The 20,737-nt window shown below is 36.7% G+C and overlaps 1 protein-coding gene across 1 annotated transcript in view; it reads left to right on the forward strand.

The window, feature by feature from the left end:
• The window catches only part of LOC106869945 (ragulator complex protein LAMTOR1), a 34,016-nt gene that overhangs the window by 1,793 nt on the left and 11,486 nt on the right, over positions 1 to 20,737 (forward strand). Inside the window, exons 3-5 of the mRNA XM_014915882.2 lie at positions 17,017 to 17,097; positions 17,257 to 17,334; positions 19,103 to 19,232. Of these exons, the coding sequence (XP_014771368.1) occupies positions 17,017 to 17,097; positions 17,257 to 17,334; positions 19,103 to 19,232 (289 nt within the window). The remainder of the gene's footprint in view (positions 1 to 17,016; positions 17,098 to 17,256; positions 17,335 to 19,102; positions 19,233 to 20,737) is intronic.

Consider the following 20,737-nt stretch of genomic DNA (forward strand, 5'->3'; position numbering starts at 1 on the left):
ATATATATATATATACAATATATATAGCGGTTCTAACATGAAATAGAAATGATAGAATATATATATATATATATATAAGATTAGCACGAAACCTTAAGGATGCAGTGAGCATCAAACTATTTAGAAATGAGAGCTGAAGTCCCAGTCCAACAGCCAGAAGGCACCAAAATAATAGAAAATAACACTATGCGAGGAAACCTACAAAGATTATGCCGTTTAGATGCTCATATACATTGTTTCGGGTGTTGTCTTGAGGGCCTTAACCTTCCTCATCCAAATCCCCCATATTATAAATCCATTAGCACCCTGGCTTGTTTTGCTCATAAATATTCTCTGAGTGGTTGGCCTTAGGAAGGGCATCCAGCTGTAGAAACTCTGCCAAATTAGATTGGAGCCTCAGTCAAATCGTCCAACCCATGCTAGCATGGAAAGCGGACGTTAAACGATGATGATGATGATGATATATATATATATATATATATATATATATATATATATATATATATATATATATATTTCTATCATTTCTATTTCATATTAGAAACATGATACGGGCTGTTACTGAACCATAATAGTAATTGAAATTACAATAAAGATGATGCTTAACATTAGCACAAATCCACACTTTTTGGAAAAAATGAAATTGGTGTATTCAACTTCAGCTTTTGACTAGCATTAACTCTCATTATTTTCTAGGAGGAGAAAAAACAACTTCGCTTTTCATTTATTCTCTCAAACCAAGCAAATTCTTGGGTTGATAATAATACAAACTATTAGTCGTGATGTACTATACCGGTTAAAGATGCTTTATGTTAAGAAAATGAAAATGATTTGGGCTAAATAGTTAAGAAGTTTTCTTTGCAATTACAAGGTTCCAGATTTGATTCCAATGTATCGCTTCTTGATAAATGTCTGTTGTCATTGCCTTGGGTCGATTTAAGCCTTGTGAAATGAAACTCTGGAAGCCTATTGGACGGATTGAACCTATAATTGAAAGGATCAGCATATCGTGTTGATTCTGTCTGAGGATTACATTAATGGTATATGTTGAATGTTCAGCCTCACTTAACATGCTAATAAAATGAGCAGGTAATTCAGCTGATTTAATGACTAATTACTCTATAGGGAAACTAGAGATTGCTGTAGTTGAAACAGTAGAGAGAGAGAGGAAATAACATGCCTATGGGCCAGAGGTTGGACTGTGTTAGTGAATGATTTTGTATCATTCAATTAAGTGGCCTTTCTCTGGACGTGGTTTTGGATGTCTGTATAGCAGCATCACCGTCACAACCGCCAAACGACATTTCATTAATTACTTAACCTTCACTCAGCAACTGTTGTGAAATTAATTGAAATGAAATTAAAACACAGTACATGAATTAGTCATCATCGTCATTTAACGTCTGCCTTCCATGCTGGCATGGGTGGGACGCTTTGCTAGCCAGGTAGAAGCTTGCACCTGACTTCTATGACTGTTTGGGCTGGATTTTTACAGCTTGATGCCCTTCCTAACACCAAGCACTCAACAGAATGGACTTAGTGCTTTTTACATGGCACAAACACAGGTGAGGTCAGTTTAGGTTAAGTTTTTACACCTGGATGCCCTTCCAGTGTGGACTGGATGTTTTTTAAGTGGCACCTGCACTGACAGGGTCACCAAGTAACTTGCAAGACAAAAATCTTTTGAGAGGAGAGGGAGCATTGGATGAGGTGATATTGTGTCAGATGATGAAAGGTTATAGTGAGACAGAGAGATAGAAACAAGTGTCTTGCTGTAGAGGAGGTACAATGTTACCCGGCCATAGCAAGTGAGAGAGTGATCGGGAATGAGGACAGAAACAGGTGTGCTGCCACAAAGGAGATACATGGTTACCCAACCTGAGGGAAGTGAAAGAGAGAGAGAGAGAGTGGGAGACAGCAGGATAGAGATGGTGGCAAAGTGCCGAGCATACTCAAAAGGGACAGCGATCAGAATATAAATGGGATGGTTGAGTACATGAATTAGTGTCAGTTGAAAAATCATTCTGTGAAAAAGAAAATTGTCTGGCTGAAATGAATTGGAAAGAAGTCAATGTTCTAAAAATTCTACTTGTGAACTACAGTCTATCCAATGATAGGATAATGTTCTTGTATATTGAACTGTTGAACTCAGTGACAAACGGTCTACACTGCATTCAAAAGAAACAAAACAACTTACATGGAGAAATGTGGGGTTATAATGGGAGTTTTCTCTTGAGGTTTGAACTTGTATTGATGATATTCCTATGGAAATAATAGAATAGTATTATTCCTTAGACTGCAACTATACTGGGACACCACTTCAGGTTGATCAAATAAAACCTAGTAGTACATCAAACTGCTACATTGCAGGACATAAGAAGATATAATTTAAACACAATGCAGGGTTTTAACTGGTTTAACCTTTTAGCATTTAAACCAACTATATCTAGCCAAAATATTCTCACTGTCTTATGTTCAAGTTGGCCAGATCTGGCCTCTCACATCTATCCTACAATGTCATTTTAAAAAGTAAACAATCGAGTAATAGAAATCTTGAAACTATGAGGTAATACATGATTAACTCAAAACAATGTGAATAAATAAGCATTACATTTGACAGAGTAATCTGAATGTTAAAGGGTTAAATGTAAACACATACATAATATCATAGTCACAAACATGGTTGTGTTAAGAAGTTTACTCCACAACCATATGATCTTGGCTCAGTCTTGTTGTGTGATACCTTAGAAAAGTGTTTTCCACAGTTGTCTTAAGCCAACAATGCTTTGTTTAGCGGAATTGATGGCAGGAAACTGTACAGAAGCCCATTGTGTATATGTGTACTTGTGTGAAGTTTTCATTTCCGTTATGTGATCATCTGATGCATTACTGATGAATGTCACATCCTGTAGCTTTGTAGTTTTGAAATTTAGTGTTTCATAGAATAAAAAAAGAATTTCTAGCATGTAAAACAGGTTAGTTTGCAAGAACATCTGGCTGTAAAACAGTGCCTTAAATATGTATTTGTCCAAGCCATGCTAATAGAGCAAAAATGATCATAAAATAATCCCAACCACATGATTCTGGGTTCAGTTCCACTGCATGGCACCATGGGCAAGTGTCTTCTACTATAGCCTTGGGTAAACCAAAGCCTTGTGAGTGGATTTGGTAGAGAGAAACTGAAAGAAACACATTTATTTGTGTGGGTCTTTTTGTTTTTGTTTGTCTGACCTCCTCCACCCCTTGACAGCTGGTGTTGGTTTGTTTACGTCCCTGTAACTTAGCAGTTTGGCAAAAGAGATCGATAGAATAAGTACTGGGATTAAAAAACAAAAGTAAATACCGGGGTTGATTCACTCAACTAAAAAATTCTCCCAGCATGGCTGCAGTCTAATGATTGAAGCAAGTAAAAGATAAAAGATATGTCTGTAACAGACAGTGAAGCCTGCTGCAGTCTTCTGCCTAACCAACCCCTGTCAAATCGTCCAATCGATGCTAGCATGGAAAGTGAGTGCTAAACGATGATGATATATAATATACAGAAGGTGGCGAGCTGGCAGAATCATTAGCATGCTGGACAAAATGCTTAGCGGTATTTCACCTGTCTTTACATTCTGAGTTCAAATTCCACCAAGGTTGGCTTTGCCTTTTGTCCTTTCGGGGTCAATAAATTGAGTACCAGTTACGCACTGGGGTCAATTTAATCGACTGGAAACCCCTCCCCCCAAATTTCAGGCTTTGTGCCTATAGTAGAAAAGGATATATAATATACAGACGGACAGATTGATATATACACATGTATATGCAAAGTATAGAAGGATTAAAGGTAGATTAACAGAGAAGGTAGGTTTCTGATACAGATTCCTGATACTGTAAGAGTGTTCAGGAAATAGATTGTATCAAATCCCCCAAGTGACTCCCTAGAAGTTGTTGATAGCTTTTGTTATGGAGGTGATCAAATTAGCAGTGGAAATGGATGTTCTGAAAATGTAGTAGCTAGAATAAGAACAGTTGGATAAAGTTCAAAAAGGTATTATTTCCTTTGTTGGTAACAAAGGGCCTTACCCGCTCAAGATCAAGAGCAGATTGAATATATGAGGCTTGTTTGGGAAGAGTGCTGCTGTGTGGCAGCAAGATGTGGGCCTTGGGAGTGGAAAACCTGTGAAGGTTTGAAAGAAATGAGGCGAATATGCTTTACTGGATGTGCCATGTTAGTGTGCATGAATGACAAAGTATAAATGAAAATTGATACAAACTGGGTTTAATAGAAATTAGATGAAGTGCACAACAGGGGAGGCTGTGCTGGTATGAGCATGAAAAGCAAATGGAAGACAACAGCTGCATAAGCAACAGCTGAGTGTTCAAAGTAAATGGGACCTGTCAGGGAGGGAGACCTTAAAAAATCCTTCAAAATAATGCATAGTTGATATATCTTATGAGTGTTTGTGTATAATGTAACAAGCTTCCACATAGTTTTTCTCTCTCTCTTGCAAATTCCACTCACAAAGCATTGGCCAACCTGGGATTAAAGATGTTCAAAATGCTTTGGTATCAGACATCATATGGTGGCAAAATGAACTTCTTAATCACAAAGCCATACCTATTCCTGTGATTCTTTTTTTTTTTTTTTCTGTTTTAGCAGAGAATTCCCAGAATAAAGTATTTAATATATAAGATAAAACAATGTTTGTAAATTAACCCTTTAGCTTTGAGATTGCTCTATCAATTGTAATGCTTATTTATTCACATTGTTTTGAATTAATAATGTATTATCACATAACTTTGAGACTTTGATGTGTTGTATATTTTAATATGACATTTTAGAGCAGATGTAAGAGGCCAGATCTGGTTAGTTTGAGCATAAAACATGTAGAATATGTGGGCTGGATATGGCCGGTTTAAATGCTAAAAGGTTAAATCAGCCATATCAGGCCCAAATATTCTACATGCTTTACATTCAAACTGACTGAAATTTGGCCTCTCACATCTACCATGTAATATCATTCTAAAAATATATTATCACATCATTGAAATCTAGAAGCAGTGAGATAATGCATTATTAATTCAAACCAATTTGATTAAACAAGCATTATGCTTGATTGAATAAACTGATTGTTAAAAGGCTAACACTTTAGCATTTAAACTGGCCATACCTGGCTAAAATATTCTACCTATTTTATGTTCAAACTGGCCAGATCTAGCCTCTTAAACTTATCCTTCAATGTCATTCCCAAAATAAATGATCACATCATTGAAATTTCAAAACTACAAGATAATGCACAATTAATTTAAAACAATATGAATAAATATTTATTACATTTGACAGAGTAATGTGAATGTTAAAGGGTTAATCTTGCAAAAACTGTTTTGGTAAAGTTAGAATTTTACTTGTTAGTTCTGTACTACAAAATACAAGAACAGTGTAGTAAAATTTAACTTTTAAGTAGGCATATTGGCTCCTGTTTGTTAGCATCTGTAACCAAAGTAGTTTGAACTGTTCTAGAAAACTGGTGAACCAACTGCTGAAGATTATTCACCTGCTTTACTTGGTACTGATAGAAAATGCATGCAGTTTTTGTTTGTGCCAAAATTCCTGATTTTTGTTTACGTGTATAAAATCAGTATGTTCTTACAGACACACTTGTGTCTAATTATGTACATGTTTGCACAAAGCAACAGGAAGGAGTTCATCTTGAGATTTTGAAATGTATATTCTTAAATAACACAGCTCATTGATTTATTTAATACTGTTGAGGTGCCGATAAGGTGAATTATAAATGCTATTTGGAATTTCAAAGAATTTATTTATAATCTTTTAAAAGAGTGGTTTCATGATTGAAGTAAAAACTGAGGTTTCAGACACTTTGAGGATTTTACAGAATTTAAGGTAGATTTGGTTAGTTGCAACAACCCTTAATTCTCTGTTGGAATACTTTTTCTTATTTAAATTACAATAGCTTCTTTTAAGATCTTTCTCAATCCTTCCCAAACCACCATTACTCTCTCTGAAAAGCTTATGCAAAAGACTTTTTAATAACACTCCTGTTCTGACACTTCTAGTTTTTATGTTATTGGCTTGTTGCTTTGATTTGATGTCTCTGGTTGTATTAATGTTAGCTTAGTTTGGTAATTAAGTATCTTCCATAACACAAATTTACTAGTGGGACATTGTTGTTGATTGAGTGGAATGATTAGAATTTTGTCTTGGATGCTTTGTTTAATGCTTGTCAGAAATGCTATAAGTAACGAAAGCTATATTTGCATGGGCATGTATTTCTCCAGTAATTTTCTGTTATGTGGAGGCATAGTGGCTGAGTTCCTGTCGGGCATTGGGCCTCATGGAGGCAAGGTAGCTGGGTTGCTTTTGAGTGGGCCTCACGAAGGCAAAGTGGCCGAGTTCCTTCCGAGTGTTGGGCCTCACAGATGCAATGACCAAGGCCTTTGGCATTGTCATGCTTGAGAAGACCCATCAAGCTGAGCAAAATCGCAGTTGTGGCAGATACCAGTGTCACGCAAATGGCACCTGTGTCATTACACTCTTGGAGTGGTTGGCATTAGGAAAGGCATCCAGTCGTAGAAAACCATGCCAGCCTGGTCAAACCATCCAACCCATGCCAGCATGGACAACGGATGTTGAATGATGGTGATAGTAATTCTACTTGAACCATCTACTTTAATTACACATTAATTGTATGACTGTATTTGGATTTTCTGATCTGTTTTGTCTCAGTTCAGGGGATAAGGGGATAAAACCTTATCCTCTCAGTTCAGTGGAAAAGGTTTTGAAGTCATAGATTAATATTTGTATCATGTTGTTGAAGCTTTTGTTTCAGTGTGCTCTGCACCTTTATATGTTAGTTGTTGAGAGCCTCCTCATGGGCAATTAGAGTTTCTTGCCAAGTTGTATGCAAATGTTATTTACCTGATGATATTAGAATGAAATATTGTGTTGGTCTGCCAAAAGTATACATTGTTAGTAAGGGTTTCACCTCTTCTCCTGTGCAGAGCTTCACCATTCCTCCAGTGTACTTCAATACTGAAAGGTTGTGTGTTGAAATAAATCAATTTTGTTGTGTCTGTTCCATATTGTGTTATCTGTGATCAAGTATGTCGACATTTGTTTCAGTTTGATAGTTGTGTGATGAATGGCTTCTGATAAGTTGATGATATACGCTTCATTTCTTAAATCTAACCAGAATGCTAAAAGTAACAAGTGTATTTATAAGACATCCTGCACCATCGAATGCGCTCTTTTTTTCTCTCTCTCTCTCTCTTTCTCTCTCTCTCTTTCTCTCTCTCTCTCTTTCTCTCTCTCTCTCTTTCTCTCTCTCTTTCTCTCTCTCTTTCTCTCTCTCTCTCTCTCTCTCTCTCTTTTGCCTTTCATCCTTTCAGAGTCGATAAAATAAGTACCAGTTGAACACTGGGGTTGATGTAATTGACTTAGCCCTTTACCTGAAATTGCTGGCCTTGTGCCACTATTTGGAATCAGTGTTTATATAACAAGCTAAATTTAGTGCAGATGTACTCAAATGGAAAAGCAGGTGAAATTCTGTTGCATGTATGCTTTGTTGAAATGATGCCATATAATTACAATGATTACATAGCTGAAGTTATTCATGGCCAGAATACAGAGGCATCTACTCTTGACATTGATGTAACATCTTGATAGGTTTTAAAAATCACTTGCCTGAGAGGAGGATGTGTTGCCATGGGAACTCAGAAGTGAATGATATCATTTGTGATACAAAGGTGAAATTTTGGATTACCTGACCGAGACATCTGGAGATATGCTGTGCTTGAGAAGATCTGGCAAGTCAAGTGAAATTGTGGCTATGGCCCATGCCAGTGTCGTATAACTGGCCCATTTAAGAGTATCCTTCAATTGTTAGGCAATATGCTGTGCTTGAAAAGACATGTCGAGTCAAGTGAAATCATTGTCGTGGCCAATGCCAATACTGCCTGACTGGTACCCATGCCAGTGGCACGTAAAAAGCACCATTCGAGTGTGGTCGATGCCAGTGCTGCCTGACTGGCTCCTGTGCTGATGGCATGTAAAAAGCACCATTCGAGTATGGTTGATGCCAGTGCCGCCTGACTGACCCCCGTGCTAGTGGCATGTAAAAAGCACCTACTACACTCTTGGAGTGGTTGGCGTTAAGAAGGGCATCCAGCTGTAGAAACCTTGCTAAATCAGATTGGAGCTTGGTGCAGCCTCCTGGCTTGCCAGTCCTCAGTCAAACCGTCCAACCCATGCCTGCATGGAAAGCGGATGTTAAATGATGATGATGATTGAAAGTTTAGCAGCATGCTCAATTTAGCATCACCTCCAGCCTCACTTGAGTAGCTTGCTACTCTTATGAGGAAGGTGTCTGGATACCCAGCAGGACTAAACACAAGACTTGTAGGGCAGATGAGCTCTCCTTGTGGGCCAACAACTATTCAACTGGAGAAGACAATGACAGACCACCGTAATATCTGTGCCAAGAAAACATTGTGAGAGAGTCAGAACAAAGTGATGCAATGGCTTCATCTGATAGAACATGCTTCATCCAATGGGAGAACTCTTGTTTGATTGGGAAGACTTCTGTTATTGTGTCATCAATGTGCTGCAAAAGTGTATGGTACATGATGACAGCAACTTTATTCTTGAGATATATCAAGTGTAGTTAAAGAAAACTACAGTGGCCATGATGCATTTTTCAGTGTCTGTCAGGATTGCTTGTAATCTTATTCGTGTTAGTATTAATAAAGGCAGACAACAAAGTGGGAAGCAATATTTACCAAATCATTGGTCAATATTAGATTAGTTTTTTTCCCGTTTCTACCCAGCATCTAATGGTATGATTCATAACGGATGGGATAAAGATTATCCAGAATTAATATCTTAGTGATTTTTCTTTAATCCTTTTAATACCAAACAGTTTCAATTCTTTTGAAGTAGCTAGAATCCAATACCTTTTTGATTTTAACTTTTTGACCAATTAGTGACCAAGCAAGCTGATTTTTTTTTTTTTTTTTTTTTTTTTTTTTGCTGCCATTGATTCTCACGCCAGGTTCAGTAATACTCACAATAGCAGTTTTTGTTTATTTGAACAAAGTACTGTAAACGTTGTGCCATTTAAATGTTCCTGGTTTTAGCAATTAGCAGAATAATGACATTCTATGAGTCATACTGAATGTATAGAATATTTTATCAATGAGGCTAAACCATAAGCATGCATCTGTTATGAGCAAATATATCTTAAGATAATGTTGTGTTTCATAATGACTGATAACTATTTATTGTAAATTCCATATCTTCACCTCAAATTTCTCAGAATTCAGCATTATCCCATGTCTGTCACAAATGTCAAGCTACTAAACAACTAAAATAAATGGCTCTTGTAGAATGATCTAATCAAGCAACACATCATCATGACATTTAGTTTTGAAATCTTTTATACAATTTCATATTTTGAAGTAATGTATCCTTGAGATGAAGCTTTTTAGGGATAGTGACCCAATGGAGTTGTAAATATCATAAAATGACAGTATTTAAGCATATGAGAGACATTGTGATCTCTTTTCTAAATATCATAGTTTTCTTTTTGCTATTGGACACAAATGTTGTTTGTACATTTTATGTTTGAAACTCAACTGTTTTGCAATGTTTTTCCTTCTTTTTGTCGCATGTTACTGTATAGTGACATCATTTAAGTATTTCTCAATTTGGATGGGTTACAAAAGAAGTAGGGCATCTTGATCAAAGCTTTTCTGAAATTCTTACTGTTATTGCAAAGGATCAGTATTTCAGCATTGTAATGTACCATGAACTTCGTTGGCAGGTCTCTCATGAAGAGGAGAGGCTGATGTTCATATGAGATTACAGTGTATGATATATTTATTGCATTTTGAATCTGTTTGATTTTGTTGACCTAGTAAGGCAAGCTTGTTAGAATCTGTCCAAGATGTTGGTGCTAAAGGTAATTGCGAGATCTGATGAATGCATTGTTTAAGGCTGTTGTAATATCTTGGAAAATCTTTAAATATTTCTAATGTAATGTAAGCTTTTTTGATGAAGAGTTTATCATTATTGTTACTTTCAGCCCAGATGTCTCATGGCGAAGAGTGATAAATAGTATAATTTCTGATAATAATAGCAAAAGAGCTGATGCCTAGTTCATCAATGTTAAGGTTGTTGGCAAAACTCTTGATGAGCATGAGAACTTGGTTCATTTTATTTCAGTTCCTAAGAGACTCAACATGGAACGACAAATGCTTTTGTTGTGTAATGCCTGAGAGAAGTTAAAACCTTGCATATTCGGTCCTCTTCTTATTTCTTTACTGCCCATGAGGGGCTACACAAAGAGGGGACAAACAAGGACAGACAAACGGATTAAGTCAATTATATCAACCCAGTGCATAACTGGTACTTATTTAATTGACCCCGAAAGAATGAAAGGCAAAGTCGACCTTGGCGGAATTTGAACTCAGAACGTAACGGCAGACGGAATAGCGCTAAGCATTTTGCCCGGTGTGCTAACGTTTCCGCCAGCTCGCCGCCTCTACTTGGTCCTCTTCTGTTGCAAAAATCCTCATGCAATTGATGGTCCTGGTCCTTTGCTCTTGTGAAAATCCACAGGCACTTAAAACATAACAAATCTTGCAAATAACAAGGGAACCCTTTCACACAACTTTCCTATCAACTGTAGTCAAGAAGAGATAAAAAATGTTTGCTTTTTCAGCCATTCTATTCTCCTCCTCCTCATCTGATTTACCTTACACCCACTCTCACCTGATCTTAAATAAAAGGTTGTTTTTACTTAACATCAGTGCTAACAGAACTCGTTCTTATTTACAGTTTTCATGGCATGATTAACAAGGTGAAACCTCCTTTGTGATTATTGCAGGATTTCAGTTGATCCATCTCCTTTTGTCTTTCATTTTTTTGCATTGTTATCCAACAAACTAACTATGTGCATGTCTAGGGTGTGTTGAGGAACTCTGTCTACTAGCACATTATTTGAGGTTTCCACCTTAATCACTATTCTTTTTGCTCATTGCAATGTACAACTAGCACTAAGTGACTTAACTGTACCTTTCCTCAATTTGGACATATGTGGGCACCCCCTCTTCTTCAGAGGACGCTGGTACAGCTTGTGAATGCCTGCTTTATATTTAAATACTGCCCTTTCATCATCATCATTACTTAATGTCCACTGTCTATGCTGGCATGGGTTGAACGGTTTGGCCAAAGCTGGGAAGCTGCATCAGGGTCCAGTCTGATTTAGCATGGTTTCTACAGCTGGATGCCCTTCTGCTGCAGATTTCTGTTCTCCACACCTGAGCCACATATACCAGAGACCACATTGAGCAGCAAGATGTACCCCACCTTTCAATAATGACTTTAATTGATCTGTGGTGCCTTTCCACAAGACTATTTCTGCTTGGCCCATAAACAGGTCTGAAGTAACTTTTGACATGCCTCTTGTTCTGTATTTCCTTCTGTACTTCTGATCAAAATAGAGTTCTGTTGATCACCAACACTTTGTCTGATGTACCTTTCTCTACAAAAACACTTCATTCAACACTGCTATGATTCAGGTCCCTGTTTCACTGATCTGATTCACCTCCATATAGTTAGTTACCTGTCCATGTTGCAATCAACCACTGTTAAGTACAGACCTTTTCAGTAATACATATCAATTTTTTTTTTTTTACTTGTTTCAGTCATTTGACTGCAGCCATGCTGGAGTGCTGCCTTGAAGGGTTTTAGTTGAACAAATTGACCCCCAGACTTTTTTTTTTAAAGCCTTCTAATCATTCTGTTGATCTCTTATGCCAAACTGCTAAGTTATGATGGGCTTCTTTCAGTTTCTGTCGACCAAATCCACTCACAGTGCTTTGAAAGGCCTTGGGCTATAGTAGAAGACACTTGCCCAAGGTGCCACACATTGGGACTGAACCTGGGACCATGTAATTGGGAAGCTTCTTACCACATAGCCATGCCTTTTTCTGTTATTTCTGACCTGAATTTCTCTCTTAACATTCACACTTGGTGTAACATTGATTAACACCTGTTGCACTCTAATCATTTTGTTAATGGCCTTCTAAATGAAATAGGGTTCATCTTCCTGACCAGGAATAGGGAATCTATCTATTCTCATTTGATGGATACCATGCAATTCCTCCAGATAATTTCCCCTACACAGCACATGGTTGTGACCTCATTCTTGGAACTGGCCAGATCCAGCCTCTCACACTTACCCTACAAGATTATTCTAAAATCTCATGTCATTGAGATCTCCAAGCTATGAGGTAATACAGGATCAATTCAAAACAATGTGAATAAATAAGCATTACATTTGACAGAGTAATCTGTGTGCCAAAGGGTTAAACCAGGCATATCTGGCCCTAATATTCTATCCGTTTTATGTTCAAACTCGCCAGATCTGGCCTCTTGCAATATTATTCTTACAATATTATTCTAAAAATAAAAAATCACATCATTGAAATCTAAAAGCTACGAGATAATGCATGGCTAATTCAAATCAATGTGATTAAATAAGTGTTATATTTTACAAAGAAATCTGTATGCTGAAGGATTAATATTTCACAGACATCACATTAGATCCAGATTGTATCCTTTTGTTACTGCTTCCAGCTCAACCTCATTGAAATGCATAACATTACTCTTCTTTCTCAGTCAAGTTGCATTCTCTATCTTGACACTCATAGCTTATATCACCAGAATTACATTAGTTGCTATGCTACTTGCATTTCACTGTATGCCACCTTCCTTAGCTTCTGACACTTACCATTTTCTTCCCACAGGTCCATCTCATTTCACATCCTATACAATATCATTTTTTATGTTGACCATTCTCTTATGTACCTAGTTGGCTCAACCTGCTCCATTCTGACCACTCTCTTATGTACCTAGTTGGCTCAACATGCTCCATTTTAGCCCATTCTCTCATGTACCTAGTTGACTCAACCTGCTCCATTCTGACCACTCTTATGTACCTAGTTGGCTCAACCTGCTCCATTTTAGCCCATTCTCTCATGTACCTAGTTGGCTCAATCTACTCCATTTTGACCATTCTCTCATGTACCTAGTTGGCCCAACCTGCTCCATTTTGACCGTTCTCTTGATACAGCTTCATGTGACACAAAGTCAACGAGTAATAGGATAATGCTCAACTAATCTCCTACATACAGAAAACAACTCCTGCTTACTTAACTCATCACTTACCTGCAGGATCTAATTCCTACTCTAGAAGTTCAATTCCATTTTGTTCTTATCCTAAGCCTCACTTCTACTTCCTCTTTTTTCATGATTTGAATGGCCTTGCAGTCATTCCATAGTTTTTAAGGCGACTTTTTACCTCTTCCACAGTCATCTCTGTTTTGTTTATCAGAATGCCTTCAGTTTAGGAACTTGTATTTTTTCTTATTCTTTTCACCTTTCTCTTTCATTTATCTTGAGGATGACTGACCTTATCTTTGGTGCAAAGCTCAGCCCAAACTCCACTGTAATCAGACGGTGTGTTCTATTTTTGTAGTTTACCAATTGGTACTTCCACAGTTTTTTGGTCACATGGAGCTGTAGATAAGCTAACTTTAGGTCAACAATCATGGCTGCTTTTGTCATCTGTCTCCATGCTCACATGTCTTCCCCAAATGTCTGTTGTATTACCATTTGTATGACATATTATAGATGATTTAGCTTCTTAAAGGCCAACCCTAGTCTGATAGTTCTTCATTGGCTGAGTTTCCTTCTTCAAAAGTAGCAAGGCTGTTTTCACTTTTCTCTTCATCATACAGTAATGTCCAATTCTTATCCATCTTTCTACTTCTTTTACAAATTCAGTATTTACTCCTCTATTCAATAGACTATCAGAGCAACCCACTGTTCTCCCTCTCACAAATATTTGGTCCATCTTTCACCTTTCACTTTCCTGATTTCATTAACAGACATTTGTCAGCTCATAAGTCCACCTCACCTTACTTGCTTTCTGTAGGCTGCAAATGCTCCTTCTGTAAACGTCTCCTTTAATCTTGCTTCAATTTTTTTCAATACTCAGTTGATCTCTGTCACCCACTTCTAAATGAATAATGCATTCCATTATAAATAAAACAGTATAAAACTAGTGAGATCAGAAATGTGTTGAAGCACTGCCTCTACTTTCACCTTCTTAAACCACACCACCTCACCACCAAACAATCCCACTATGTCACTTCTTAATCTGACCTTTTCTGCTGTCCTGTGTCTTTTTGTCAAAATAACATGTAGTTAGAGAAATAAAACTTGTTTTTGTTTCTATTACTATTCTTAACCTTTGCCTTCTCTTACAAAATAATCCTCTGTTGTTGCAAAAACCCACATGTATTTAAGCATATAATAAGTCTTTGTAATACAGGAAAACCCTCTTGTGTATTGTCAACTAGATTATCCTCACAGAAGACAATGAGAATGTGGATTAAAATGCAACATTTGCTCACTCACTACCCGTGTTCCTTTTCTAAGTGATTGTACATCTATTTTTACCATCTTCTGGAATCATAGATTCCTTTTTTTTAAATTTTATTTGCCTTTGTATTATCCTAGAGCGATTTGATAATAGCACCATGTCAGATGAGTCATTTTTTTTTTTTTTTTGAAGGTACTAAAAAAACAAAAAAAAAAAACTTGCAATGAAAGCATTGCATTCTTTGAATTGAACCTTGATTCTACCATGCCAAACCTATTAAGTTCATACAACCATTCAAGTGTTGATTCAAATGTCCTCAGCAGTCATCTAACTAATTCCTCTACTTGTTTGTGATTAAAGATGAATTATCTTTGAAGTTGCATGTTCAGATCTGAGAGCTGCTAGAGAAATTTTCTGTCTTTAAATTATCATCATCATGTTTGGTACATCAGCTTCAATCAGCCCAAGGATCCCAGTTTATATCTCCACAAGAACAATTCTATGTCATCCTTCTGGAGACAATCAAGTAAAATACCTAAATGGAATTTTTGTGGAGAACAATAAGCAATTGCCTCTCTTTCAAATAAGCCACTGGAAAAATGGTCGTGTTAAGAGAATTGCTCCATGCAGTAGGTACTTTCTTCATGAAAGACTATTTAACTTTCAGGACTCTCTGGACAGTTTCAAAAGTTTAATTCTAACAATAAATATGTAAATATGAACCAAAGTTAAACTGTTTTACTTGACTCCCCACTTAGTTTGTGACAAAATATTCAGTTGAATTCACACTGTTTCATACTGGTATATTACACTCTTCCATTTCCCATTAGTGATTAATGCAATATTGATTTGTTGATGAATATGGCCCAGCAAACTTTAGGTATGTTGACAACTACTCTGATGATGATTGCTACTGTGATATTGCTCAACAGTCTGATGTGACAATCATATACGCAAAAGTAGTTCAGTGGCGATCTGGTTATTGAATTTTCTTGTTGCTCATCAACAATGTGGAAAGCAGTAGAGAGATTCATACCTTAGAATACTACTGAATGCTGTGAAACTATTATTGTTGCTTCCAATCTAAGTACCTTATGATATACATTGGATGAAGGCTAGCAACCAGCACTTTTGCAATAAAAGTGGATATGCTTAAACTTGTATTTTAACTCTTTCGCATTCAGATTATTCTGTCAAATGTAATCCTTATTTATTCACATTAATCATCATCATCATTTAATGTCTGTTTTCCATTCTGGCATGGGTTGGATGGTGTGACCAGAACTGGCAAGCTGGGGGGGGGGGGGCTGCACCAGACTCCAGTTCGATTTGGTATGGTTTTTACAGCTGGGTGCGCTTCCTAACGCCAACCACTTTATGGAGTGTGCAGGGTGATTTTATGTGGCACTGCACAGGCACTTTTACTTGACACCACATATGTGCTTTTGCGTCATGCATTATCTTGTAGTTTGAAATTTCAATGATGTGATTGTTTATTTTTCAAATGACATTGAGTAGGTGTGAGAGGTCAGATCAGATTGGTTTGAACATAAAATAGATAGAATATTTTGGGCCATATATGGCTGGTTTAAATGCTAAAGGGTTAAATACTGAAGTTGATCATTTGTACCAAATAAAATGACCTACGTTTCAACAATTGTTTCTCATCACAATACAGTGGCAACAACAGCAGCAGTGGTGGCAGTTGTGGTAATGGTGGTGGGTAAATATCAAAGGCAGTAGAATCAATCTTTACTTGTTCCTGCAGTGGTGTTATTCATTTCACTCTTTCTGCTTTAGCAGTATTTGAAAGGGTTAGTACTGAGTGTGGTTATAAATACTGCTACAAAACAAACTTCTTAACCAGACATCTATATCCGTGCCTGTATGAATTTGTTAGGTTGATTCTCTGTTAAAGTGTTCTGTCTTGCTGGCATTTACAATACGAATACATTTACATGAACAAACAATAATATTGAATTCTATCTTTTATTTTAATAGTAACATAGGTTGCTAATATAACTGGTGTATTTGTTTATTTTTATGAAAAGAAGCTTTATTGCAATCAATGGTTCACCTTAAACACTGAAAGAAACAAACTGCACTTTTACTTATGAAATTCATTGCATGTATATCAAGTTGGCCTTTTCCAGAAATATCTAATTCAAAACCAGCAATCCTTTTCACTTTCTCTTTATGCTTTCATCAGTTTCAATCATTGAATTGTGGTCACTGCTTTCTGAGGTGTAATTAATTATATCACCATTTGTGATTATTTTATTGATCTCTTTTGTTGAACTATTACATTATGAGGTAAGAGACACAAAATACACACACACATATAGGTTCCTACACAGTTTCTATCCATGGAATTCTATTCACAAGTCGTTGATCAACTAGTTATGCTATTTTGGTGCATCAACAATTGAAGAAGTCTGTATTTACTCAGACTTGTATTGTGGAGGGACATATTTATTTTGACAAGTTTCTGTAATATGTTTGTCTATTACACACTCTAATTAGAAGTTGTTATAAACTCAACTTTTTTTTCTCTCTCTTTCAGTTTTTTAACTGAATGTGGGGAGCATTCAGATAAAGTTGACGAGCAATCAAAACTAGGTAGGATACTCCAGACAACTGCAAGGTAACTATTTCATTTTTCGGTCTTTCTCAGTGAATTTCTTTCACCATGTAACAATTTGCTGAATAATTAAAAGGAAATCTTAGAAAATTTTGAAGAATTTATGAATTTCAAACAATTTGATATCATTATTGTTCTATTTAACCTGTTCTTCTTCTCCAGGAACATCATTGACGTTGCTGCTATGGAACCACAAAGCATGGAACACAATGAATATCATGACAAAGCTAAATTGTACAGGTATGTATGTTGAGGAATCTATTGTGTTTATGATATTTGGCTGGTTTGAGGATTATTATAAAAGATATTATATATATACAAAATGCGTTTAGCTTTTATGTAAATGTTTCAAAACCAAAAATATAGCAATCTCTTAGTCTGAATCCTTGAGCAGAAACTAATAGATTAATGGCTTTGAAGGTTTGTATAAGTGTTCAATGCTTTGCGTATGTTTGTATGTTATTGTTATCATCATCTTTTAACACCCATCTTCCATGCTGGTACGAGTTGGATGGTTAGACTGGATCCAAAGAAATCAAGGCCTGCATTGTGATCTAGTGTTTCTATGGGTTTGTTTTTTGTGACACCAGCATTAGTGAGGCCACTATGCACCTCAGAAACTTGGATCCCCTTAGACTGTATGGAACTAAGGTATGAAAGAAAGGGCCAGGAGAGAACAGGTTTCTTATTGTGGACGAGCTACATGACTTTGCACATTCTAGATGAGTTGATGGGAAGTAGCCAAGGTGGTGCTGGGAGAAGAGATAAAATTGGGTGGGTGACAGAAGAACTGGAAGTGAAGATGGGTAGGGGTTGCAAGAGTAAGGTGAGAGTAAGGGATGGTTATAGATGGGCATTGGGTGAAGGAGAAGATATAATGAAGGTTAAGGGTTGAGGACTAGTTGAATATGAATAGACAAACGGAAGATAGGAAAGATTATCAAATTCTTTTTGTGCCATGTTCATGTTAAAGTTTATGAGGTCGTATTCAGGTAATTTATATATCATGAACTACATGGAATTTTTTGGATAATTTGAAATATAAAGTGTGCCTTTCTTTATATAAACAGTCTAATGATTGAAACAAGTAAAAGAAAACAAAATAACAATTAAAATATATCTAATTAGTCAATATAAAAAGAACTTTTCATGGTAACTAAACATGTAAATTAATGCTATAGAATTTTATAAAGAAGAGGATAATCATTTTTATGAAAACTTCTGACCATTATGATCAGCTGTCGTTGAGCTTCTTAAACAAGTCATCTTGTTATCAGAGTGCAGCTTTATTTTAGCTGTCATAAAATACCTTGTAGTAAGTGTTTCAGGAATTTGAGATGAAGTGAAATTTTTTAGGGAATAATTTCACTTCAAATATTTTTTACCTAAGTATTTTTAGGTGCATAGAACCATCATCATCATCGTTTAACGTCCGTCTTTCATGCATACATAGGTAAGATGGTTCACAGGAATTGGCCAGGTAGGAAAACTACTCTGTGCTACTGTGTCTGTTTTTGGCATGGTTCTTATGGCTGGATGCCCTTCCTAACATCAATCACTCTGCAGAGTGGACTCTGTGCTTTTTACATAGCACCAGCACAGGCAAGGTCAGTTTTCGCAAGGTTTCTACAGCTGGATGCTCCTCCAAATGCCAACCACTTCACAATGTGGACTGGATGCTTTTTACATGGCACCAGCACTGGCAGGGTCACCAAGTAACTTGCAAGACAAGGAACTATGAGTGAGGCAGGGCAACTTTTGTAAGAGGATGAAAGGTTAGAGTGTGAGAGAGGCAGAAACAGGTGTCTTGCTATAGAGGTCTTGCTATACCCAGTGAGAGAGAAAGTGAGAAGCCAAATGGAGGGAGAAAGAGAGAGAGGTGCAAGAAAGAGGACAAACAGGTGGGTATGTATGTCTAATATTCCTATAGAGATTGCATTGTATCAACTAATTTTGAAACTGTCCAAGAATTAAGCAGCTTATGTAATTTTTTTTGTTCCATTTTCAGTGACAAATTAAATAGCGCTTTAAATGGCTCTGGTCGAATCCGAACGTATAAAACACAGTTACCAAACAGTACAAATAATCCACAAGTAATTTTGTCGTCACAGCCTTTGCCTTCTACAGATCTTTTATTGGTAAGAATATTTTTTTCTTTTTTTACTAATTTACCAATATTGTTGCTTCTTTTCATTTATCTAGCCCATCATGGTTCCTATTTTAGCTATAAGATTGGTTTCTTTCCAAAAGTTGGCCTTGTCTTCAGTAAGATTTTATTTTAGGTACTTACTATAGAACTAGGCTCTGCTACTATTATCATTTGCATTTATTGAATTTTTCTTATACTGACAATAAGGGCATATTCCAGTACCTGTGCTTACTTGGAAAACATCTTCATCTACTTGCTCAATTCAAATAATTATTAATGCTTGAGAACATAAGTGAATAAAGTAATCTTATTCTTATTAGGAAGGTGATAAAGCACCATACTAGATATGTTGTACTTCTGTCTTCCTTTGTTGCTCATCCCTATATCTGTAATGAAAAGAATTTGTGACATTAATAGATTATACTAGCAGAGGCACCCAGGGTTAGTTAACTAGGAATGAAATTGTTCCTTATATATTGGAAGAAAAAAAGCAAAATACATTGTATAGAAATTTGTTATTCTAAATTCAATTTATTCTTCAATTGGGAAATCAATTCAGAATTCATAATGCAAAAGTACTAATAAAAAATAAAAAGTCTTATATGCACAGTGTTCTGGAAGAAGTTCGGGTTCGTGTTCATTCACAAATACAACCAAGTCTGTGATGTTATAATTTATCTCTCTTGCTATGTCTCTTGAAGTTAAACCATTAATTTGACAGTTTGTTTTTGGTAGTCCAGAGCCAGACTCTTGCAAATTTTTGTCTCCTATGGCCAAAACTTGATCTTCAACTTCAATCAGTGCTTGGTTAAAAATTGTTTCAGAGCACTGATTATTGATATGGAGGCATTGCACCATCCCTCCAGACTACATTAATAAGTTCATGAAGGGAGTGTATGATGTAATCACCACCAAATTGCAAGACCTTCAAAAATCAAAATCAAAATGGAAATTGTAGTTGTGGCTGAAGCCAGTGCTGCCTGACTGGCACCCATGCCAGTGGCACGTAATAAGCACCATTCAAGCATGGGTCAACGCCAGTACTGCGTGACTGGCTCCCTATGCTGGTGGTACACAAAAAGCGCCATCTGAATACAGTCGATGCCAGTGCTACCTGACTGGCTCCCGTACAGGTGGCACATAAAAAGCACCCACTACACTCTTGGAATGGTTGCATTAGGAAGGGATTCCAGCTGTAGAAACCTTGCCAGATCTGATTGGAGCCTGGTGCAGCCAACTGGCTTTTCAGTCCCCCAGTCAAACCGTCCAACCCATGCCAGCATGGAAAACAGACGTTAAATGATGATGGGTTTGCCTGTTGAACTGCATACTTTAAGTCCTCAGCCATGTCCTCACAATGTTTCATCCAAAGTTGTAGGAGACTGCCAGGTTGACACATATTCAGTATAATTGCGAAAAAGGTTACAGAGTTTCCTTGGAGAATCTGATACTGATGATTCAGTCAATGCAAGGTCCCAATGTTCATCATTTTAT

Source organism: Octopus bimaculoides, chromosome 16 (assembly GCF_001194135.2).
Source record: "Octopus bimaculoides isolate UCB-OBI-ISO-001 chromosome 16, ASM119413v2, whole genome shotgun sequence".
In the NCBI taxonomy this organism is placed as follows: domain Eukaryota; kingdom Metazoa; phylum Mollusca; class Cephalopoda; order Octopoda; family Octopodidae; genus Octopus; species Octopus bimaculoides.